The sequence below is a fragment of the Pyxicephalus adspersus genome, chromosome 1 (genome assembly GCF_032062135.1).
Source record: "Pyxicephalus adspersus chromosome 1, UCB_Pads_2.0, whole genome shotgun sequence".
Lineage (NCBI taxonomy): Eukaryota > Metazoa > Chordata > Amphibia > Anura > Pyxicephalidae > Pyxicephalus > Pyxicephalus adspersus.
The window spans coordinates 137,300,163-137,326,653 of record NC_092858.1 but is presented as its reverse complement, the minus strand read 5'-3'; the positions used below and the strand labels follow the sequence as shown (position 1 = coordinate 137,326,653).

At 36.0% G+C, this 26,491-nt stretch overlaps 1 protein-coding gene across 1 annotated transcript in view; it reads right to left on the bottom strand.

The window, feature by feature from the left end:
• PHEX (phosphate regulating endopeptidase X-linked) overlaps nucleotides 1–21,936 on the bottom strand; it is a 101,581-nt gene extending 79,645 nt beyond the window's left edge. Inside the window, exons 1-2 of the mRNA XM_072428320.1 lie at nucleotides 21,538–21,936; nucleotides 9,714–9,779 (exon numbers count right to left, since the gene is read on the bottom strand). Of these exons, the coding sequence (XP_072284421.1) occupies nucleotides 9,714–9,779; nucleotides 21,538–21,661 (190 nt within the window). The 5' untranslated portion in view covers nucleotides 21,662–21,936. The remainder of the gene's footprint in view (nucleotides 1–9,713; nucleotides 9,780–21,537) is intronic.
• Between the last annotated feature and the right edge of the window lie 4,555 nt (nucleotides 21,937–26,491).

Here is a 26,491-nt window from a genome sequence, read left to right as displayed (position 1 = left end):
GCCTATCCTTAAATTGGTTTTATGATTATCTCCGCAGTGCTTCCTGAAGATGCCTATTATATTTGTCTGATATCTGCAGAAATAGACTGGAATATGGCAATGCCCAATGAGAAAGTAAATTAGAGAATTTATAATTAAAAAACTGATATTTTCTAACATGACAGTACATCTGTGCCATGTTTTTATGTTATGTGATCAGAAGGTAGGGGTTCTGTACCAGAAGCACAATGGCCAGAGTTTGGTCCAAGGTCATGGATTAGAGGGTTGTGTTAAAGGGTTAGGTTAAGGTATGGGTGAAGGATAGGTTTAAGTATTAGGATAAGGGGGTTGAGTGTTAAGGGTTTGTAAAATGTTAGGGTGATTGGTAATATTAAAGCAGAATTAAAGTTCCACTTTTAAAAATTCCCAATCAGACAGGTCATTTATGCAGAAAGGTACAAGCAGTGTCTTTTCTGCAATAATTCCTCCTACTTGTCTGATTGCTCCAGGAAATTGTAAAAAAAAGCTTGCGCACAGGCATCTTAGCTTTGGTTGCCAGGATGCCCAGCAAACCCGGCATCCCCTGCGGTTACAGGGAATGAATCTTATCCCTCCATCCCTGCTCAGCCATTCAAGATGACCAAAAATCATATCTAAGACAAGAAGAAAGAGGAAGATGGCAGCATCCTGCTATAGTAGTAGAGTGGATTTAGCACCACTTTAAGGGAAAGTGATAACTAAAGGTGATGCCAAGAAATGGGCAAATTTAGATTTATTCTGCATGCCAATAATCACATGGCCAAATGCCTAGCACAAGATTTAGGGCACTTAATAGGTTAATTGTTGGGTCCATAGGTGGCCATACATTATCTGCACAATCAGGTAAATGATCAATAACCCTCTGATATGAGTCTTGTATCTGGATTATCATTGTGCACATATTGATATCAGTTGGAATCCAATAGAAATCTGATTGATTATTGATTGGAATATCAGCTGCACAACCTTTTTACTAATTGCTGCAGCACAAAGCTTTGTAGCCATCAACTGTCCACTGCTTTACTGGTATTTTTTAACTTATTCTCAGCATCTAAAGCCCCAGGCCAACAACCGATGTGCTGAAAACTTACCAAATAGTCATTTTAGAAAGTGATTGTCTTGTAGGAACACCACAGTCAGGTGAATGCCCCTAAAGCCCATAGAAGCAGATACATCCAGTCTGCTGGTTAAATTAATCTACTTCCTCCAATGTCTGTCACTACCAGCAGTCTGTAGACAATAAGATGATGTTTTTATTTGTGCAATAAAAATAATCTCTGTACTTCTTGCAGTTTACAGCAAACTACATTTTTCTTTGGACCTGGTACATGTAAAATGCAACCGTAGTGCATAAAAACCGTAGGTATGTCAGAGTAAATTTAGAAGCATCTGAAATTGGTGGTAAACTTAAAAGTTTCAGAATTTTTGTTTTAAAAATAAAATCATCTAAAAATAAAAAAACAGTATAAAATAAAGGACCATATATATGATTTCAAATGAAGCAGGCGGTTTAGACTTGTCTCCTCATTGTTTCCACCATAGGACTGATCCTCATAGGGGATGACACTGTTGCTTTTCAGCAAACATCTTTGATGAATGTAGAGAAGAAGAATTTATCACAAGGGACGAGGATGGAACAGTTTTTTTTTGTTTTTCCAGGGTATAAAATTGATGTTACAGTGAGCTGTAGAGAGAGCAGCGATGTCATGTGGGTTCTCAATCAATGGAGCTGATCAATATTTCTTCACAGGTGGGTCAGAACAGTAATGACGGTCGGTGTGTTCAAGATGCCAGAGACTGGATGAAGTCAGGAGCTCGTATATATAAGAATCGCAGCATTTTCAGCCATTTCACTGAATAGTGCTACTGAGATTGTCAAATAAATGTCAGATATTCTAAGGATAACCATTACATGCAGACAGTAGACAGTATTAGAAATCATCTTTCCACAAGTTCATAGCCTACAATCCTAACCTATTTTTAAGTTCTAAAGGATAATATCTAATCGCATATTTAATATTAGGTGAATTTAAATATGAATAACTTCTATCATGTTTTAATTGTTCTCTGTATCCCCACTGGTGAGGTTCCCCCTTTTTATCTGTCCTGATGAATATGGTCACCATGACTAAATGTTGAGTTGTCACCAGGGCTGGAATAGAGGTGAATTGAGGACACTTGTTTAGATGACAACCAGGAGGATAATTTTCTATATTTTAATAAATGCTCCTCCTGTTGTGTCTGTAAGACAAGAATTTGAAAAAAATTAACTGGATCCATTTTCTGTTCATTAGCAAAAAAGTTTTGTTATTTTATATGTTTTAACTATGTTTTAGAAAGAATCATAAGAATCAAGAATGATATAACGGACATAGATAGAAATGTTGCACAGATGTATAATTTGTCTATGAGTCAACTGCAGAGCAGGAGACATGCTTGTCCTGCTGGATCCCGTAACATCCATCCTGTGCAAAGTGATGCCAGTAGAAGAGATGTTGGCTGCTTGTCCTGTCCATGTCCTCTCCACTCTTTGTTCTACAGAAGATTTATATTGTGTGTCATTGAAACTATGTGTGTATGAGTGACTATAAACCTAAGTGAGTGCTACGAAATATTAAAGTGTATAGTGCATGGGATAGCAGTGACTTCATTAGAGTATATCAACTGTAACACAATTACTGCTGAACACGTTGACATTCCATGGAACAACAGAGACTTCATTTGGCACATTGAAATTGCAAATGAGTCTGCTTAGAGCTACAATAAATGTTTTAATGTATATTGAAATTCTGTTACTAAATTCTACAGACTTTACCCTATTTGTATGAATACATTTTTAATAATTGTATATCTGAAAACAAAGTACCCGATGATCCTACGATCACGATCCTCGTACATGTACTTTCTGTTATAGGATAACAGTGCTCTGTCCCTGGCTCCTCATTGTACATCTGCTTTATCAAGTGGGCTTCCAATGGAGATTATAAGTAGTATTTGAACAGGCATTACCCAGGCATTGTCCAATACATTCACCATTGGGAAATCTGTCCAGAGACATGCCAGGCAGCTTTTACTGAAGTGCATGCATGTAGACAGGAAGGGTTGCAAGGAGGGTTCAGTAAATCAGCAATGCCAATTAGCAACAAGAGATGGAAAAGGCTGAGAAGAAGATGAGGTATACAACCTAAATCCAATCTGCACATCATATACTACTAGCAAGTTATGTTCATTTTATATATTGGCTTCTAAATATAAAGTTACTTTTAGAACAAGTGATTTTATGGTTGGTGACAAATTGTAGGGGGATGAAGCTATTTGTACACAAGGATGGTGACCTCCTAGTGCTGCCAGGAAGCTTGAAATTGCTAATTTCTACAATATCTAAAAAAGCTAATGCAACAAGAACCACTTTCAAGCTTCATATGACCCCTTTTTTGTCTGACCCCAGCTAAAGGGTCCTAGGTGTTATAAAGGGTACACCACATATTTATCTTTGGACAGTAAATATAGTGTTTCCAACTTATCACTAGCTGGAACCTTAAGAATTGTTCTGACAGCAGTATTTTGGTAACTTAGCTCATCACTAGTTATGGCATCCAACAAGTAACTATATACTCTATAAAGTGTTTTAGGTACTAGTATTGTAATGGTAAGGGGAATTGTTACCTTTGATTTTTGTTGTAACCCCATCCCCAAAATAGGAATGCATTGTTGATTTCTCAAAATAAAACAGCTCGAGAGTTGAGAACATTCTTCCATGAGTTACCTAAGGTCTTATAATTTGACACTATTTTATTTTATTTGTGTCTCCCTAATTCCCTTTCATTAATCAGGATCATTTAGTCCCACATTCTAACCATTTCACAAAAAATACAGCTTTCTCCTTATGCGGATTCATAACTACAGACTGAATGCCAGAACAAATGAACAGAAAAACATTTAAAGCTGATTTGACCTGCCAAGTTTCAAAAAACACACATGGCTAACACTTGAGGAATAAAGAATTTAATCTTTTATTATTATTAGGATGAGAACTAATATATACTTTCAAAATTTTAACCAAAACCACATCACATTTATACTAATATTAACAGGGAAGTCCTGGCCAAAAGTGCAAACAGATTGCTGGATAGACAGAACAGTCCTTCAGCCTCTTGCATTCAAAATTCTCTAAGCAAAAGAACATTTCTTAAAGACAAATTGAAGTTAGGAAAAAGTAAGAGGTTCATGTGTGTATACTTGTTTTGGGTTTGTAATTAAAGGGATGTAAGTTCAAAGATTAAACCTATTTGGTCTTTACAAATACCATTGAAAGTGTTTTGTTGCAGTTGACAAACACAACAATATACCTGTTAATTCTGCCAGAAATCCTGAAGTCCTGTGGTCACTGTCCATGAAGTTTTGCTAGAAAAAACTTAGTGTAATATTTATGGTTGAGGTGCTGGTTTAAAATTACTGATCTAAACTAATGGGTTTAGTGTAATGGTTTGGATGAGAATAAGGTACAATGATCAGGCTAAAGGTTAGGGGTAGGTCAGATGTCTTATACTTAAGCTCACCAAAGATAAGGGATCCTTTAATTTGGGCTTTTTTAGCATAAAGATGGATAAATAATGTCTTATAGCTTATATTATACTGGCATCTTTTATATTCATTATGCCAGTAAAAAAGTTTTTTTTTATTTAAAATTCTTCTAAAATAAATTTGTTTTGATACAGGTAAAAATATGTCATGCTATACTTTTTATTGAAACAGCACATAGCAAATACTATTAGGATGGGCCTGACTGCCCATAGAGGTTATATTAGGCTATAAAAGAAAGCATTTATAATTACCATCATACAGAGGTAAATGTTGGCACTACAAGAGTCTATCGTATGAACTATGAAGGTCCCAACCCTGAAATAAAGAATGGCCGTTCTCTGGGGTAAACATACAATAGATTTCTAACCTCCTGCACTTTACTAAAGAATAACATGACAAATCACCTTATTGATCTAGCAAGAAAACAAACCTGTGAGCAATGGTGTGTGTAGTCCATGAATTAGATCATCAGCTTTGAAGCATTGTTTGGGACGCAATGACCTAACCAATATCATGTTAACATTACTACTAGCTGAGTTGTTCCAAACCATTAAATATGCCCAAAATAATGGCTACTCCCTACTATCTACTCAAAAATAGATATAATAAAAAAGTTATGATAAAATCTTTAAAGAACATTCAATATTATTTAATATGAACATAAATATAGTCACAGTGCAGTATAAAAAAATTAAAAAAGATAATCAAATAACAAATTGCTATAGCTAATATCATCTTTGCACTAAGGACAAGCTGCACTTAGTTTGTTGGGGATCAAACATCTTGTAAATTAATTAACTAAAAATTTCTGTTCCCATGAATCAGTAAGATGCCAGTAGGAAATATTAGGGACAGACATTGAAAGATGATGTCTCCTATTGGCTGTCACTGAGTTTAAAGAATTATTGCGGTGGTAGAAAATAATTCTAAATGTCTGGTACAGGTACCAGTCTGCCTAATAATATGTTAAGACAAACATCTGTCCTAATTGCATTGATTAAAATAATGTACCTGTTCCGACATACAAATTCAACTTAAGAACAAACCTACAGTCCCTATCTCGTATGTACCCCAGAAACAGCCTGTATAGGAGAATAACTGAGCTGTATACTAGGAGCTCTCTAAACTGCAGAAAAGTTCTGAATAGCCCTTCTGCTAAAAAAAATGGCATTTAAAAAGTTCTGTGACAAAGTAAGATCTGTTAGATCCCACATTTAACATCCATACTTTCCAATATGCTCCACACTGATTGATAATAGGCATCTCTTATTTTATTACTATAGGTAGGGGGACATCTCTGGAGAGGAATTCCTACCCTCTGATTGGAAAATGTGCGAGGAATAGTGGTGATGGGGGAGCCTGGAGATTAAGTTTAAGCATACTGTGTTTCCCCAAAAAAAAGATAGGGTCTGTTATTAATTTTACCTCTGAAAATCGCATTAGGGCTTATTTTCAGGGGATTTCTTTTCTATTTTCTCATCTATATTTTTTCTTTCTTTTGATTGCCTCCCCAGGAAAAAAAATTGTGCCCCCTCACAATATCATATCCCCATATGTGCCCCCACATATACCGTAATATGTGGGGGCACATATGGGGATATGATATTGTGTGGATATTGAATGATATTGATATTGAATGCATTCCCCACATAATATAGTGCCCCCACACAATACAGAACATGCTCACATATGTAAACACATACATTCATTACAGCATTTGGTTAAAAAAAAGCACTCACCTCTACTGATACCGTACTCCAATCCTTTGGTGTGCATCCCGGCTGCTTCCATCCTCTTCTCTCGGTATCCCTCCGCCGCCGGATACCACATGACCGCACTCTCTGAAGAAGCTTGCACAAAGAAGCTGCCCATAGGGCTTATTTTTGGGGTAGGGCTTACATTTCCCCATTGCATGATTAGCATGCTAGGGTTTACTTTCAGGGAAACACTGTATTTTTCGTTTGCTTTTCTGGTAGCCAGTCAGGTAACCAATTTGGTTTTAGATCAACACCAACCATGTTCCCCTATCCTCTATTGAACTGGTAGAGGAATATAGACCTTTAAGTTTTTTCAATGCCACCCAGAGGCACAATGCCAGCATTCCTATATGGTCTTATAAATTGATAGTAGTATGAGTTTAAATATCATCCTGGCACCATTGCACAGATCTTTGTTAAAAATACAAAACACTGGGTGACTGAATAGCCCAGCACACTGCATAGGTTTGATTTTTGGCATCTTGGAAAAAATTAGCATTTATACGGAAAAGAAAATGAATCAGGCAGAGGAATGCTAAATGAAATACATAGCAACTGCAGGCATAGCTGAGATAGTGGACTGTATTACAACCGGGTACAATGCAGCCCTAATTCTATTCACATTGTTATATTTATGTTCAGACATATGCAAATCAAATCATTGGATTTTGAAGAAGCAAGATTCTCACATCTGCATTTCCATGGGTCCGTGACAAATTCAATTTATTTAAAATGAAAAGCGAATATTTAAGCAGCTCCAGAGTATTCTGCAGACGTTTCTCTGCAAAGCAAATTGTCCTCATCTACTGCACATAGAACTGAAAATATTTATACAACACACTAACATCTGTTTCCATTGCAGAATAACCCATTATTCCTCAACTCTGCTTACTTCTACCAAGGCAGAATATTAGGATATTCACCTCATTCACCTCATCACCACCTTATTCTGATATTTGTTTATCTTGCCATAAATCTGGGCTGAAATATAGAATCCGCCTAAATGAATCATTAGTGTAGCTTGTTTTAATGATTTTATAATACAGTGTTTTACCATCTTCTTTTATGGGTATGTATGCCTGTGCTTAGAGGTGTATTACACAAGGCATACATGTATAATAAAACACTTGGTGCAGGCTCCAACCATGTTCTATGATCATTACTGATATAGTTAAATCTGAACTCCAAGTCTAATGCTAAATGCAAAGATTGAATACATTCAAGAGAACTATTTTATCGGTAAAGGATTTCTATTTTTGTATATAGTTATGTGATTTGCACTGCTTTGCTACACAGTACACCTGTTGGTTTAGTAAGACATAAGGTAGCTCTACCTTGATCAACTTTAGTTTGACCAATTTTCAACTCAATAGATTTGTTTAATACAAATGCTGACTGCCAACCGAAAATCATTTGATCAAACTACCATACACGAAGGTCAATGCATAGTTGATTTTTTAGGATTGAGTCTATGTAAATTGCAAATCATTTATTATATTTGCATTTGATCATTCTGTCTACAAGAATCAATTGAAATCTCTATAGGACCCTGTTATAAACCTGTAAAATCAAAGGAATTGTTGACCAATCCAGGTTTTTTCAATATACACTCAATACCCATCACTTTTGGTCAACTGAATTCCAAAAAAAGGATAGATTCCTAAGTAATTTCTGTAAAACACTCAAATGGATTGCATAGTCCTTTTGGAAAATCATATATATAACCATATATGGCCAACTTTAAAGGGCTTGACTTTGCCTTAGCCCATTCAGGTTTGGAGATTACCTAAACTACTTCCTGAGGGAGCGGATTCCACATTTTTACAGACCCTAAAGTGGAGAACCCCTTCCGTATCCAGAGATCAAACATCTTTCTCTTCTTTTGGGAAGAGAGCCCTCTATATAGACCATTTATATATTCATAAAGGGTGATCATATCCCCCCCTAAATGTCTCTTCTCAAGGCAGAATAGATTCAGTTCAGCTAATCTCTCCTCATAACTGAGCTCCTCGATTCCTTTTATTAGTTTAGTTACCCTTCTCTCCACTCTCCCCAATTCCACAATGTCTTTTTTGTGAACTGGTGCCCAAAACTGGACTGCATATTCCAGATGTGGTCTGAAAACATGTTAGTTTTCTTTCACTCTTTGTTATATAAAGTTTTATTCCGCACCCCTACGTGTTTGTAATCCTGTCCTGGGGCTCCCTTCCTGGGTATACTTTATATACTCTAGTATAAACTGAAATTCTGTCCTGAAAATGCCACTAGGAAAAGAACCTCCAACCTCATGTCACTAGATGGTGCTCTGTACTTATATAAAGTGTATAACAAACACATGACATCTAGGACTTTTTTAGAGTTTTTTACACAGTTTACATAGCACCATCTAGTTGTGGCTAGTATTAAAAAGCTCGAAAGATCATTTAGGAGCAAGTGACCTATCATAACCAACAGAAAACTACAAAATACTTTACACCCATAAAAAGGGTCAAAGTTAAACAGACTAAGCCCACATATTTATTTTTTTTTCTTTTAATATTTCAAAAACAACATGCCATGGGTGTATTTATTGACATTCATTTTATTGTCAGTTCTGTTGAATACTTATTTGAATGTTAGCAGTGATAATCACAGTTTTGTTTCAGGTTTATACTCAAGCCAATAATGTTTCCCTGTTATTTTTAGGTTTTTTAGGTAAAAATAGGTACTTCAGTTTATATTTGAGTTCATATGGTAATTGAAAAGTAATAGTAGCCTCATGAGCCCAGAATAGGTGATTTAATATAATTATATTTATCTCTTAGTATTATCTTTTATTTATGAAGCAACATTATATTAAGCAGTGCTGGATTACCAGGTGACAATAACAAAAAAAATGCAAAATGCAAAAAAAAAAAAAAGATGCAGGCACCAAATCTATAGCCTGACAAACTGTAACATAATAAATGAATGCTTTTAGGTTTTAGATCAGTAGTGTGGGCCCTCCATTTCAATTCATCCATTAGCCATACCATATCAATTATTCTTTATTATTTTATGTCCAGAAGCAGCATCCTTGGTCATGACTGTTATCAGCAAAGTTCCCCGTAAAGGTTAATTCTCTATTTTACTGATGTTTCTCTATAACTAATGGCTTATTATACCAGCATGATGGGTAATAAAAATGAGATTCAAAGAATCTGCGCTGCTTACAATGCTTTGTGCCTGTACAATATGAAGAGAAAGGAGAGAAACTTATGGAATGAATGCTTCACTCTTAAATGTCCAGGAAAGTCACATAGAAAATAAAAGAATTGCAACATGTTTTGATTCACATTTATTAGAAGGAATATATATAATTGTGTTTTATCTTACCAGCTTCAATGCATTCTGGAGTTAAACAAAATTGCTCCTTGTGAAAGTTAATAAGTCCTTGGGTTACTGTAAAAAATAAAAAGAGAGATTTGGATTAGTTGGGACTATGATGACATTCAGCAGAAAGCTGCATTCTGTAAAATACAAATACCTGTTTGAAGCAAAGAATTATACTGCACAGAACATTTCCTTTTATGGTAATCACCATGGATACGGCAAAAAGAGTCCATCCGTATTGCATGCAGATGTTTTTCATGTTCTGTTCACTCGTGTGTGATCAATATCATTTTACTTCTTGTCTTATTTTCTTAAATTAAGACATATGGGATTATTTAAATAGACAGCGAACCCTTTAAATGTGTAAGGGGTAAAGTATATCTAAACCAAGGAATACCATTCTTTTATAATAATGCCATTTACTAGTTCCTACATGTGGTGCATGAATTTCAGTTCTCCTCTCGTCAAAAAGTCACAATGCTCACTCACTGTACTGTATCTATGGTGGAGCAGCGTTGCCACCGTTGGACAGAAAGGTCCATTTAAGATATCCAGGAAACCATAGCCATACCGCACTGATTTATTTCTTCATATGGAAGTAGTTGGGAACCATTTTGTGCTCCTATTTGCACGTGGTTGTCTTGTGCGGGATGCGACATGTGGCTTCTGGCAACACTGGTGCAACCAGCCACTACTGGGGCCATACTGTATATTGATTCTCTGCCTAGTTATGTTTGCTATAGGCTGGACATCTCAACTTAACCCTTTTTTTAAGGAAACAGGCAGGCAAGCTTGGGATTCAGCTCAGAATTCAGTATTCATTTGGGAGTTTGCTTCACCCTACAGATGTTGTGTATGCAATACAGCTTGGTCACCAGCAAACTCAAGCCTGGTGAATGGTAGATAAATGAGCAGCAATTTATTGATTACTGAAATTAGAGTTCTTAAGTACATATGTGAGGCTAATATGGGGTCTCCTGTGTATGGGTAGGAGTAATCTGATGTTTGATATGCATCGATGGTGAAAATCTGAGGTCTGACTTGGGTCTGATTTTAGATCATGAATTATTGCTTAACTAAGGTTCTATGTTTATTTATTTTTATTTATTAGAGCTAATTTGGAAGTGATTCTAAACTATAAAAAAACAAAAAGTCACTTGGAGTTATACTTTCTTGGTAAAGTAGAAATGTAAACTTTCTCTTGCTAAAAAAAAATTGGCCTTGCTCCTTGTGGATTTTTGTTCTATCTTTACACTGCATTGTGCCATGTGTAAAGTTCTGAGACGCATGTAATTCATTATCAGTGGCCAAAGAAGATTAATATAGACCCTGAAGTCCACCATGGAGATGGCAACGATAATGGCAGCATCGTAGAACACAGCACATCAGATAGCAAGTTCCAGATTTGTTATCTCGACAGGCTGAACATGTTAACTCCACAAGGGTGGAATATGTTTTGTGGGTGCATCAGTTCATCGATTATGGAACTCTTAGTTGTACTGCTGATGGCAAGTTGAACAGAGGTTAAACTAAGTAACTATTTTATAATATTTATTAATAATTTCTGAGTTTAAAGATATCACACAATTGTTCAATGTCACTTCGGTTAGCTAATGTTTGTGAACATGGCAGCTGAAAAAGTTTGTTGACCCTTATTTTACATCATCATTGTTCAGGGGTACAGGAATGTGGAAGTTTATGTGGAAGGTGGGTTGGTTGGTGGACCCCATACCAGTTAACCAGAAACAATTAAAAAGACCAGAAACCCATGTTCATCAATTTATTTATTAGAAAATGTCATCTGTCATCTTCTTTCAAGTGAATTTCAAGTTTCTTTATAAACCATGTGTAGGGTTACATTATGCAGAACATTGATTTTTAACATCTGTATTGTAGCATTGCCATTATCCACTATAAGTATCTCTGTGGACACTAATGTAGAACAGAAATTCTCATAATCCAATTCCCACATTGCCACTGTTCAACAGAAAGTTATGTGGTTCCTAAGAAAATTGTGTACCAATATTACTATATATTACAACAATATTCCAGGGTGGAAACTGAATTGTGGGAATCTCATAGAAGATTTTATGGAAGCTTCACAGATCCTTCACAGTCCTAAATCTAATGTTTTTTTTTTTTCAAACAAAGATATATTCAATTTCAGCATGAGATAGATGCACTTTGTTTTATTAATACTATTTTATTTTACACATGAAATAAATAAAAACAGAACCCATGTAACCCTTATGAAAAACATTTAGGGCCCATTTCTGCTGATGCAGTATGACTATATATCCCAATACTGTTTATGCTATAATAAATAGATAATGGTGATAGGCAGAAATGGCTAACTATCACTGCAGGGGAAATAAAAGCTACATATGAGCCTTTACTATAAATCAAATCACGCCTAAAGTTTGAGTTCCAAAACCAAAGACCAGATAATTGTACATGCTGCCATTTACCAGAATAACATATATGTACTCACTTGTTCTCTGTTAATGACTAAGTTGTGAAATAAAGTATATATAAAGCCAAGACCAAATAGGTTAAATAGTAATATGTTGGCGCTATATAAATCCTGTTTAACAATAATAATAATAATAATTACAGCTTACCAGTCATTAGATTTAGTGGTAGTTTTTTATTTTTCAGGCTACCAACATTTACAGCAAGCACAGAATGTACAGTTTCCAAGTAACCTTCCCTCAGTCACTTCCCTTGAGCTAAACTGAAAGCACAAACAAAGTTATCTCACTTCTGTAACTTATTAATCTAATCACTCCATCTTTAGTGTCTGGCCTGGGTGGCAGTCATGGCTCCATCTATACAGGAAAATTGAATTCTGTCACTCAGGAATTTTGCTATTTCCAGGATTACCATGTGAAAATAACAGCAAAGAACTTAAAAAACCAATCATTTAAGGACTGCTAAGCTGCAATACAATAAATTATATTTTTTGTTTTGGGTTTAGGGTTGTCTAAAAAAAAAAGTATAAAAATGGCTGCCCTGCAGTTGGTATATTTAAACTGAAATTATAACTTTGCATGTCCTGAAGGGTACTTTCTAAAAAAAGAAAAATTTGGTGCATTTTAAATGACATGCCAAAAGAAAGTCTATAAAAAGGGTTTTGCAAGAGTTGAACCAAGGGGATAGGAGTGAAAAATTGAGGCTAGATGGAGGAGAAAAGATTGTGGATCGTGGAAAATTTCTAGTTGTGTACAAATATGCAGGATATGTGAAGACAATGCCTTCTTTTAATGAATTTAGAATTAAAAGCACCTGTTGATCTGAGATGATCATTGATATCCCAACCCAAATCAGCAAACAGATGCCATGTCTTTATAGAAGCAGCAGACTGCGCCTAAATGCCACCCACCCCACCTCCCAACCAGTTGCACACACATTGAATTCTGTCACTGGAAATCATCTTTCATGATCATTTCCAGTAACAAATAAACAAACAAATGCTGTACACACAGTACTGTTTTGTTCCATAGAAAGGGATATGGGGAGGATGAGTAAGCAGTATCATGCTGCTCTGCTTCCTAGGAATGAACAGCGTTTATTCCCGATCAGTGTTGACCTGCCAGAATGGATCAATAAACGATATTGGAGGACTTCTGTGCACATTAGATTTTTTTTTTCAAGATTAGCACAACTGATCATCCTAGGTGACAATTTTTTCACATGTGTATGCAGCCTTGGACCTCAGCATGTGCTCTCAAGAGGGCCAAGTGCGCATTTATGTGTAAAAACAACAACAAAATATTTACAGCAAATGGGTTATACTTGCATATTATAGCCATGTATTTAGTATATCCTGTAGTCTGTAAAAGTATAAGGAAAGATGAAAAAGGGGAAGTCGTATATGTGATGTACAAGCCAGTACAGTCTGGGGTGGGGCTGGTCTATGAATGGATCATATAAATACATTTTGAACATCAAATATAACATTCCATGAAACATCACATAGATGACCAATGTTTAAAAACAGGGACATTTCCAGGAACGTATATTTCAAGGAACATGTTTCTAAAAAGAGGATCTGTTCCTGGAAAAAAGACACACTTGGCAATTATGTAGTGTATGTGACAGAAACAAGAACAGGATACCACACATATTTATATATTGGGAATAATATATAGGATTTGTTATAGAGTTATTAGTGTTATGAGAAGTTACAATGATGAGGTCAGAGCTATAATGTAACACGGATGGAGAAAGGGAAACATTTATCAGTGAAATGTAATTGTAAGCAGTAATGTGGCTCTGTTGTGTTGTGTTGTGTGAACCTCAGCCTGGCACAGATTCTGCATAGCCATGCATAAAGCTCTTGTCATGTGTGGTGCGTTTGATGTGATTTCTGAAGAGCACTTCCTGTCACAAAGCCCGATTATCTGCTACATTACTTCAGATAGGGTCAGTCACGCCTCAAGAGACTGAAAAAATATTTTGACAGGCATAGAAATGCCACAATAAGGGTCATTTATCAAAAGGCTCTTGCATGCAAAGCAAGGCCAAAGAGCAGCTACACAGACAGGACACTAAATCCCCCGCACATACCTGTTTCAATAAACAGGCTGGATGAAATCACTTTACTTTAAAATCATGATAAATTACATTTTTTAGAAATTTGAAAAGTATTATTTGTATTGGTAAAATCTCTGTGATCTGTAACCAGATCTATTAGTCTATTGCCAACACTGCATGTGAGGAATTTAATCAGTCAATGAGCTATGGATGGAATTTAACAACCACTGCTATGCTAATTTCACAAAGTGTACCATTGATCTGTGGCAGAATCCAGGGAAACACCACAAGGTCACTGGGAGAGTGCACTTTTAGGCAAGTGATATGTCACTTTTTTCTCTATTTGCTTCCTGTATTATTATTCATGTTTAGATATCAAGGGAGCTTTGGATGTAATTGTGGACTGACAAGGGGTCTGCAAGGAGTATATTTGGGATTTTCTCCTTTAGAATTCCCAGGAAAAAAAGGATTAAGGTGGTATAGTGTACTATATCAATAGATTACAATAATTCTAATTACACTGGTACCTCTGTATAAGTCCACTTTGGAATAAGTCCAACTTGGTATAAATCCTGTTTGGACAAAGTTTTGCTTGGTATACAACCTTTGTGCTAGTACTTGTATGGGTCAAAATGAGTCATAACACAGCACGCTACCCTTATTTATCTCTCTCGAGACAAAGCCATGACTGCCCATGAGCGTCAGTACGCCAGTTGCTACCATTCAGTGAACAACCAGCGCTATAACGCTCTGAATTACATAACATCCCCTCCTTCTTCCTTCTCAGCACCATCCTAGTAGGCACTCGACTCTTCTCAGCAAGGTAAAGTGAGGTTAAATTTTCATTTATTTCATCTAATTGCTTTTGTATTTATGTCTTTTAGTATTAAGTAGTGTTTAAAATATTCTATACAACCCCATCAATGTATAATATGCTAATAACAATAGGATTTTTTTTTTCATGGGAATGGATTAATCATTTTCCCTTTATTTCTTATGGGAAAAAATTGTTTGGTAAAAGTCCTGTTTGGTATAAGTCCAAGGATCTGGAACGGATTAAGAACTTATACCAAGGTACCACTGTATATGACAATTTAAAGCAGATGTAACATGAAAATACAAGGTTGGTTTATTAGGTAACTCCCCAGCAGAACTAGTTTGATTTTTTCACTGATTTAAGATGCAGATGGGGTCCTAGATTACGAAACAGTTAAGATACAAATGTAATAGTGTATGTTGTTCCGAAATCAGAAGTGGATCCAACAGGGACATTTTATAGGCAGATTGCCCAGGGCCACCACTTTCTAAAGAGGTCCAACTGACAGAATAACAGGGAGCAGGAATGTTGTATATTTGGGACAATAACATGCTCCTAGCTGCAAATTTGTGAACACTCAGCTTATTACATGTTTCTAGAGAAGATGTTTGCATAGTTCTTCCAAATAGAATTACAGACACCTTGTCCTTTAAAAGTTCACTGGTTCTCTCATTGCTGAAATGTTGCCAGCAGTGTGGTTTGCAGTTCTTTTCAGAGTCTCAGTTGAGATAATTAGTATTGTTCCCTTACACTGACTACTAATTAAGGGAAAACGTCAAGCAAAACACACTATTCAGTAATAAATAAGACATAAGAATGGCTGCTTCTCTGTGTCAGAAATTTGGTTCTGGATGATCTGACTTTATCTATGTAGGTTTACTTGTAACAATTTGTTTGGTGCTTTGATAATGTACTACCGATAGTGCAATTAAAAGGACTATTGAAGCTTAAATCAAATACAAATACCATAAAATTATCCTGATCTTATATAATGAAACCCTGTGAAAGTTCTAAATCACTCTGTTTGGAGCTTACCTTATGTTACCTTTTGTGACCCTACCCGATAATCGAAAATTAACTGCGATATTGTCTTAAAGGTAAACTATTTGTTTATTAAATAGAAAAAAAGAAGATAAAAAAGCAAATAAACTTTAATGTGTGTTGGTAGTTAGTAAGCGCTGTTTGATGATGACTATAGGCCTGATTTATCAGAGCTCTCCAAGACTGACGAAGTTAGACTATCATGGGAGAAATTGAATAATCCAGCAAACCCATGATGTGTGACAGTAGCTCTCTGAATTGGATCTCCCAGAAATGTCCTGGCTTCTGAGATATAGGAGTCACATGTCCCCTGTCTACTATGGGGCAGTCACTGGAGCCTTAACTACCCGCCACCATGCCTTAAGGCTGTCAGAGGATGTGGGAGCATAACTAACCCTATGCAAATACTGACTTTCATAAGGATGATATTTACATAAGAAAATATCCAGCCCCAGTAAAACTGTAAAATGTATTGCCGTTACACAGAAGGTAAGATCTGGCTTACCATATACTAATTGTCATAGTTTTGTTTTATTTCTAGAACATGTACTATAAACTAAATGAAATAAAGAAATAAAAAACCATATGACAAGCTCATTTCTCATATCACAGGCTAATTTATTCCATGTTAAATATATCATAAAATTGCCACATGGTGTGAGAGCTACATGGCATGTATCTTCCATTCCAAAGAAAAAGGACCTGGTTAACCTTAACATTTTTATCCCATGAGTCACTGAGAAGTCCCATCACTTGGGACGATTTCAGATTTCCTAAGAATACACAAGTAATAAAATACTAGTATCTTTTGATTAGTAGCTTTGGTGGGTTTATTAGAATGTAGACATGTTTTATAGATAGCATTCAGCTTGTCCACTCTTGTTATATCATTAATAATTCACAAAAAATGCTAACTGCATGATATGTAATTTTTATGTAGATTCAAATGCACATAAATTATGATATGCTGAAATATCTCCACTGATAAACACTGTAAATAGTGCGTTTACATGTTTTACCAAGTTTATTAGTATATGTTCATGTTGTATATCTATCTGATGAGTTCTCAGGATTTCATATAGCAAGTTGCTAAAGATATTTGTAATAAAAATGTATGATAAATAACCCCACAGTCTAAAAAAGAAAAAAAAAAATCACACACTTACATTCTGTACTATCTCATTCCAAATATAGTATTATGACTTAGTCAATTGTATCCAAATATCTTTACATTGTCTGTTAAATAAAGAAATCTTAAGGACCAACTTTGTAGGCAATAAATAATTAAATAGGTCAATACATCAGGTTTCCAGTGCCAGGTGCTGGTGATAGTAGTTTTAGGGCAGAAATATATGTTCCTTTTCTGAGTAAGTCTTATTTTCTCCTTGTAACAAGTGTCAGGACAAAATCCTTAAGGACCAAAGGAAAAAAGGCTAAAGTGATCTGTGAGGTAATTTAGTAGCAATGGTTCTAGGTTCTACCCTCATCATGCAGAAGCTATCTAACATTATTCTACTAATACAATATTATACTATACTATTCTACTATTACTATACTAGAGCCGCGTGCTCTCCCTCTTTTCTTGTGTTATCGTTGGTCGTCCATCGTCCGTGTATCCGCCAGGATGGTCGTTCGGCCGATCGACGATGGGTACTGTACACACTCCAGATTCTTGCCCAATATTGGCCCTGAGCCAATAATCGTGTGAAAACCATTGGACGTGTGTACGTAGCTTTACTCTTAACCTACCCTCCCTGTAAACCTCACACAAACCCACAACCTAACTCTTCCTGAAAACTTCACACTAACCTATAATCAGTAATGGCACATACTTACCTGTCAGTAGCCACTCTGTAGAGAATACAGGTCCAGGATCCTGCATAGTTGGAAGGCACCATCTTCTCCATTGGCTCCATGGCTGACTTCTGAGAAGATGGTGATCATTTTAGGCCAGGGGTCTGCAACCTTCAGCCTCCTTGTTGTGGCTCCCTACGGCTGCCGCGGGGAGATCTCTGATGGGGGATCCCCTTCCTCCCAAGACACTGCAGAGGAGTGGGATTCCCTATCCGGTGTTCTAATGAAAAAAATCTACCAGTGAAATAAATCTACCACGGGGCGTGTTAAAAGTTTATAAACTGTGTTATGTTTTGCGGCTCCAGACTATTTTTCTTTAGTGGAAGAGGAGGCAAAATGGCTCTTTTGATAATAAAGGTTGCTGACCCCTGTTTTAGGCCATTGGATGGCCAATGATGATGTAACTCCTGTGCATGTGTTGGAGTTGCATTGCCTCCTGCAGCTAGTTTTTGTGCAGCTCAGTGCTCAGTTTCACACTATATTGTCGCTGCACTATACAGTGTAGAGCTAAAACAAAAAGCCACCAAGAGCCAAGGCTTATTTTTGTGAGAGAGAGACATTGCACGTCTATTTTCCTCAAATAGTTCTATCTCCTGGTGACTTTTTGTTTTTTGAGATTAGGTCTGCTTTAGATAAGGTTAAAAAAAACAGGGCAGGCATTGAGAATTCAGTTCAACTTGATTATGACTTAGAAAGCACCTAAAGCAGAGGCAACTGGGCGTATAGGAATGGCAAACTATATAATTCTCTCAGCACAGGTTTTCTTCATTGAATTCCTTATATGAAATTGATTTCTACTGAATAATACTAAATTGCCTGCACAGTTATACAGAAAAGAGCATAACCAGGCTTCATTTACATGAATGGATGGCTGAGTGTTCATTTTCCTACCAGTTTAACTGCTGCAGAACCACCACCTACTGTCCAACTATCCACCCATAGTAGTCTATTGGAATGCCAGAAACACTTACATGGTGGTGGTGACAGTTGCCGCTTTGCCTTGCTTTAATTCCAACACAGCATGTCATGATGAAACTAAAGTAAAGCATTGTGGTGCATCAATAGTGAATTCACTGAACAAGCTGCATTAACTTAACTTAACTAATTAAGGTTCCTTATGCATTCCACATAATAATGCATTACACGTAATAATTAAAAAATGCCACATTTTTTTGTGCATTTAAGACTAATGCGTGTAGAGAATATATGGTAACATGTTAGTTACAGTAGTTTGTATTTGATACTTCTATCAGTAAGGGCCGAAAAGTCTAAAAAATATCTTTCAGTTAGCATGGGCTAACTGAACATTTTATTATGTTTGGTTCTATTACTGTATACTATTATTCTTTGACTGTTTAGATGTTGTTTAGTTAGTGATTTACAACTAATACCAAATAGCTGATTTACTATGTGTCAAGCAGATTATTGGCCATCTGTTCATTCCAAACAGCCAGATGAGTTCAAAGGAGATGCCTATATCACCTTAAATCGATTAGCTGTTTGGTTTGAACATGTGTTCTTTGGTGTGAAAAAGTTTTCCCAGGCAGCCTGTAAAAAAAGTGATGTCTCACTGAGAAGGAAGAAGGTGAGAATTTGTCTGCAGTTACTTTATTACCCTAAAGTATATGAAAAGCCATATATGAAATCTCATATATGCCTTAACATGACAAACTTTTTTCAAAAGGAAGGTTTAATATTTTCCATCAAAGCAAAACCTGTACTGTCATAATGGCACTTAATAAGGCACTTCCTGTAAAAAAATGTAATAGTGTTTTTCCCATCTTCCTATTCTGTTCTGCTATTGCATATTATGCAGGCATGGACCACTATGGTCACCATGAAGAAACCCTTTGAGAAATAACATGCAGCCATCACTGGATTGGATATATATCTACAGCCAAGGGCTGGAAAAGGGTGCAAAGAAGATGTGTCACTAAAATGCAAACAAAGTTAGAAAATAGTAAACAAAGAAATTATTTTAAAAATGGGGTTTACATTTACTTTAATGTTGGGCAACTTCTATGGTTATTTTTTGACATGTCAATTGACCATGACCTCATTTGATGTGTGGCAAAAAAGTTTTCATTCTCACTTGTTATCACACCTTATTTAGCCTTCATGTTTATATAGCTTCTGTCCTAAGCTTTGCTAAAAAAATAAATAAGCTTTCAACAATTTGTCAAAACCCTTTTTTTTTATTTAGACTATTCATAGTCACACCATGTGCCATCCTTAAGGGGGTCACATGCATTATATTCTATTTGCATGGAATCTCCTTTGGATCTACCCAGGCCTATGTAGCAAATTTTCCACTAGACCAATGTATCCAGTCAATTTTCTGATCAATTCAAAGTCTGAAAATAGGTAGGACAAGTACTGTCATACTGTCATTTGCCCTTAAGTATGGGGTGAACTACAGAGTTTAAATATATTAAATATAACTTGTGAACATTTGATCAGTATGTACCAACACATTGAAGCTATCTTCATCTGTTTGAAAACCCAAAAAATCAAACACTAATGATCAGTCACTTCTGATTCAGAAATTGATTATTGGAAATTGATTAAGAAATGAATATCAGCCAGTGTATACTAAGAAAAAACTAAATAAACATTCAGTTCATATCCAGGGATAGCCTCATATTATGGTTTTGATTTTTTTTTTTGATAAATCTAAATAAGATCATATAACTAGATTATACTGTGTTTGGCTTGCTTTTGCCATTCCATCACACTGAATTAGTGATGTACCAATAGTAGCTTCTATGAAATGTTCCCTGCATGCTACAACCTACACTACACTTCTGCTTTGGTCACCAAACTTGCTCATTTACCTTCCAACTTCTCATACAGTTGATCATCACTTATTTCAGGCATTTTATGTTAGACAGCAATAATGTACCATACAAAACTTTTTCTTTCCACATGTTTGTGATTCTGGAACACTGTACAAAACAATATTCCAGAATCAAATACTGCAATTTTTTGGCAGTCAACAGGTTAACCAAACTGTTATTATAATAAAATGCTTATAATTACAATGACAAATATCATTTTTCTATATATTATGTTTACAAAATACATAGGAAAGATGTTTTTTTTAAGGTTATATGAGTTTTATCATTGGAAGGTAATAAAGTTCAATCTCAATCTCACGTCTGTATTAATTTATAAGGGAACATCTTTACTCTAAGGTATCCCATTTGCATTGTACACACAACTTAATAGTCCTCTTTTTTTGCCAAATAAAGTTTTTTGTAGTTTACATGCATTCCTTGCAAGGTGTTACTGACTTAACACATGTAAAATGCATGTGCATCTAAAACACATTGAAACTGCACAAAAATATAAGATGTGAACATAATACGAAGAAGTGGGGTTCCCTTATAAAAAAAAAAACTAAATCTTCATTTAACATATATTTTCCTATATGTTGTATTAACTTGTATCTTTTTTTGTTATACTGTAGTGCACATTTAATTGTCACTAGTATTTTAGATCTTTCGTATAGTTACAGTTATAGTTCAAGAGCCAAATAACAATCAGATTACATAACATACTGTTAGAATTAGTACTTACCTAGTAGCAGAAGAAGTGCTAGGACTCCTGTGATGCAAATAAAAATGACCAAGGCTATTTTAATGATTTTACTGGCAGAACTTTTCTTGTCTGACTTTGCATTCCCCATGTCTTGTTCTTCCATAGAGTTCTGGTGCTGGAAATGTAAAAAGCCTGTGGACAAAATGTGTTTTCTCTTTAATGTTCCTCCAGAGGGTTTTAATCACAAACCCATGTTCTAAATGAGCTGTCTGAGTTTATGTCTTGTTCATACAGTACACATCTTTGCAAGTTTTCAGTCATCAGACTGCCTATCCCCTCCTTCTTCACAGGGGTGGGGGGAATGAGGCTCAATAAAATGTATAAGGGCTTTCCCTATCCCTCCTCTTGTAGAAAAAAAACACACATGGCTCACCGGCTGAGAATTGCCAAAATGAGTGACTAGTTCATATTTAAAACCCTCAGTGGTTTACCAAGTATGTAACTGTTCTAGGCTACACTCCTGGAGTTTCACATTATCTGCATGTTTCTAGCTGGATGGGAGTAATAATGTTCAGCTGGTTGGGTGTATATAGTTTTTGACATGCACTGCTCGTAACCCTGCGCACAATAAGATTTCATAAACTATGCTCAGTACAGTTAATCTCATTCTTATCTCCAGTTGTTAAGCTTCCAGGGCTGTGTTTGCCAAAATATAACACCATCTATCATTAAACCTCTTTCCTACCTTTTGTTACCTTTAACAATGTTTATGGAGACATCACAGAGAACTATAAAAAAAGTTCAGCAACTTGCCAATGATGTCATCTATCAAATCGTTAACTTAAATATTTATAGAAAAAAGTTTGCACATTTGTTTTTACTTAGAGGGTCAGTTCTGTAAAAGTAGCATGAGAAAACCTAAAATATCAGATTTTACTGGAATGAGCATGTAATAAAAGTGCCTTCTTTCTTCATGTTTTTCCTTTTTTTTGGCAGTTGTTGTTTGTAGTTTACAATCATACATAATTACATTGATGGCATTTAGAGAGATACAGGTGAAAATGCAATAATTGGCTCATTTAAAGTGGATCTTCCACTAGGTTAAACAGTATACTTTTACTGGCCAGATCCTCTTCCTAAATCACATACTATATGTAATGTAAATTAAAAACATATAATTAGAGATATCTTACCCCATCTTCCCCTTAGATTACCCCCCCCCCCCCTCCTGGATTATAATAAAATCACTAACCCAATGACTTGAGTCCTATGGAACACAAAGCAGGCAAAACACACAAGAAGATGCTTATGCAGGTAACTGGAGTGTCTTGTGAGATTTCCCAGCTTGATTTTTAAAAGACTAAAGCTACGTACACACGTCAGATTTTTATCGCCCGATAATCGGCATCGGCCAATTATCGGGCGAAAATCTGCCGTGTGTACAGTTGGTGTCGTCCATCGTCCGGACGACCGACCTGCCGGATCCACGGACGATGGACGACAGCCGATCGTAATGAAAGTGAAGGGGAGAGCGCGCAGCAGGGTGCCGCTCCGTCGCTCTCCCCCTCCCCTCTCCATAGAGCATGAACGGTGCTGTATGTACAGCATCGTTCATGCATCGTGCACTCCCTTGTCGTTGGAAAGGATTGTGAAAGATCCTTTCCAACGACAAAAATTGCAAGTGTGTACGCAGCTTTATTGTAGTAGAACAATTATGGGGGCTGAGTATTCACACAATATGATGACTTTTGTCTTTTTCAGTTTCCTCCTGACCAACTGATTTGTGTGTGATAAGACTCAGTATAGCTAAAGAAGACATCATTATTGTCTGGGGTGTTGGTCTTGTATTGTGTCAAGCAGTTTATGTACTATCACTGATATCACATATAGTATTAGCCTTCACTTCTACAGAAGAAGTCATCATCCTTCAGATATGGCTTCATATCATCCTTCAGCACAATGTCTAATCACAAACATCATCTACATGATGATGGTCAGAGATCGGAGCCTCCCATTTCCCATAAAAGTAAACAACACAAAAGTAAAATTTTCTCAATAATCCCCAACAGTAATTCTGACCTTGCTATTCTCACCAGGGCAGACTGATGAATAACATTGGGACACACAAACCAGAGTCCTGCCCAAGATGAGCAGAACCGTTTGTATTAGACAAGAATCAGCTGATATAGCTTTGCAATGGAATCAAATAAAAGTAAGCAAAAGCAGTTTTTGGAAGTCATATTGTGCTATCCATTTACTGATTGGGAGAAGCAGTTCTAATTTGTGTGGTTACTAATGAACATCTAGCCATGTGCAGAAGATCACAAAAGGTTTCTTTGTTTCTAGTAGCTGGTAAGGTAAACAAGATCGGATATCTGTGTCCAATACAATGTTGTAAAATCTGCATTAAAATTTATTATTTCTTACACATGTTTAGTAAAGTTTCAGGGCTGCAATGGGGATATGGAAAAAAGCAAAATGTTTTGCCCACCCAAGGTGTCAGACTGGGGAGGGGGTACAATTCCCAGGTTTTTAAGAGATTTTTAATGGGTTTTACTAAAGGATGTTTAATTTGCAAAGTGAATGTTCAATTTAAAAAGGGAAAAGTGAAGGATAGAAAATCCTGTGAATCTCATTTTATATACCTGCTTGTGTGAGAGGGCAATGTAAAAAAAAAAAAAAAAACACAAAAAACAGAATGTTTACTAGTGATTGATTTTTATTCTAACTTTATATAACTTTAGTTACTTCTAAATTTAGTTATAAAGTAGTGATTGCAGTAGCTGATTTGCCTATAGTAACTAATCTCTAAATTAAAAAAAATAAAATGAAAAAATATATATATTTTAAATGTAAAAAGCAAAATAATAAGCTGCATACAGTATGCTTACCACATAAATTCATGTTACAGAACTATTAAAAGAGATAAAAGACCACACAGTGCTGATGCTATGATATCAACACAATCAATGGCAGCAAACAAAGCCAACAAGGCAGATTTGAATTTTACAGCTCAAGCACCACATTATTATTCCCCTTGGATTAGCTAGACCCACAGCATCGATTTTGTGTATCTTTGCCAGTTATGCAATCGGATGTCCAAAGTGAACATCCGCTGGAAAGAAGTGTGTATTTCAGCACCTTATGCTTATGATGGAGTAGTCAGCCAACATTTGGCCGATGTCTTCCGTTCTGAAAACTACGACAGGTTTAGAACAAAAACATCGCCTGGCAATTTATATCCCACCTAATCACTGAGGTTCTTTCAATGTGGGGAGCCCACATATACTCTGCACAAAAGAAAACCACAGAAAGTCCTGCAGCGTTGTATAATTAAAACCAAATGTTTGCCTTTCTCAACACAAGACAACGCAGCTTATAATTAAAGTACTAAATATAATGATTTCAGTAAACCAAATGACTATGTTCTTTCCCGATGCTTAACCTTAACTTCTCAACCTGAATGTTTTTTTTCCAAGCAAACAGTCATATTCAGTGTCTGTCAAGGTTAGCAATAATTGAGTCACATTTTACACACATCAGTCGAGCTATGGACGGATAAAAATCAACTGTGGCAAATCATATAGTTCAAACCACTGACCATAAGGTCACTGTACTGCACTCCTGCTGTGTTCACTGACCATTTAAAAAAAGTCAAATACAAGTTATTAGTGATGAGGAAAATCCACAATTTGAAAAATAAATAAAGAATTTTGCAAAAATGGAAATGCATTTGGTATGAATGAGAGGGAAAAATAATTGTGATTCATACTGTTTTTGATGGTTGAATTATGAATTTAATTACAAAGGATATTGCTGAAGCTTATTTCATTAACTGTTCAGCTATAAAATCATAAAGTCAACCAGACTTTACTATGGGCAGTGTTTGCACAAGTGAGAGCACTGAATAGCAGGCGCCTGACATTAAAAAAAAGATAAATTAAATTAGCAAACTTGTGACTGATGTTGAAAATTATTTTTAGTGCAGGAATGGAGAATTTCAGGATCACGACTGCTACGTTTATGGTGTATATCAGTATAAATTGAGATACAATATCCCATTGCAGACTATGTGGTGTGTACCCCTACATAGTCTTCTCACTGTAAAGTGAGGTAAATACAAATACATTTCGAAGAACTGTGTAAAACAAGTAAAAGAAAACTTTGTAAAAATAAGAAGTCTGTGTTGTAATGGAGGTTCCTGCCTGACTGTGCCAGGAGACACCAGCAGCACTGAGAAGATACTAACAGGGATAACAATAGCAGCTGAACCGCTCCCTCAATACACAATACAATACAATACCATACAATACTGACCCGGCTTTAAAGAGTTTGGAATTCTGCTGTATAATGTTTCTTCTAATTGTAATGGTTCTTGTGTAGCTGCAAAGCCCTTTTCACCATCTTGTATAGCTTCCAGTGTCACCTACTGTACATGATAAAGACTCCCAAGTCTACCTCTCTTGCATATTGTCCTGTGTATTATAACTCCTTGTGTATTGCCAATGTTTCAACAGAAATAAACAGCACTTTGATGGCAATTTGTCTAATCTACCAGCTTTATATCAAACCCATTTGTATTCCATGTTTAAGCTCAATTGAAAGTTCACATTGCGTTATTTCATACTAATCATGTAAAGGTTATATATTAAGATTTGTGACCATTGTAAATGCAATGAGGGAACTCTTGAAATAACGTTTAGGTAGCCCACACTATAATTACTACATCCACAGCTCACAGTAAATTAGTGTGGTTAGTGGGAAATATGACTCCTGCATTGTTGGCTGGGGGAAAGAATCTTACTCTTACAGATAACTAAAAAGATCATTTGTGTCACTTATTCTGAATTGAAAGGTCCATACTGCTTGCTGCTTAAGAAACCCCTAACAACCTCAAAGTCAATAGGAAAACATCCCAAACATCTTTGCCTACTACCAATTCAAATCCAACTAAAGTAGCACAGTATCTAAGGTTGCACCCCTGATTCTGTGT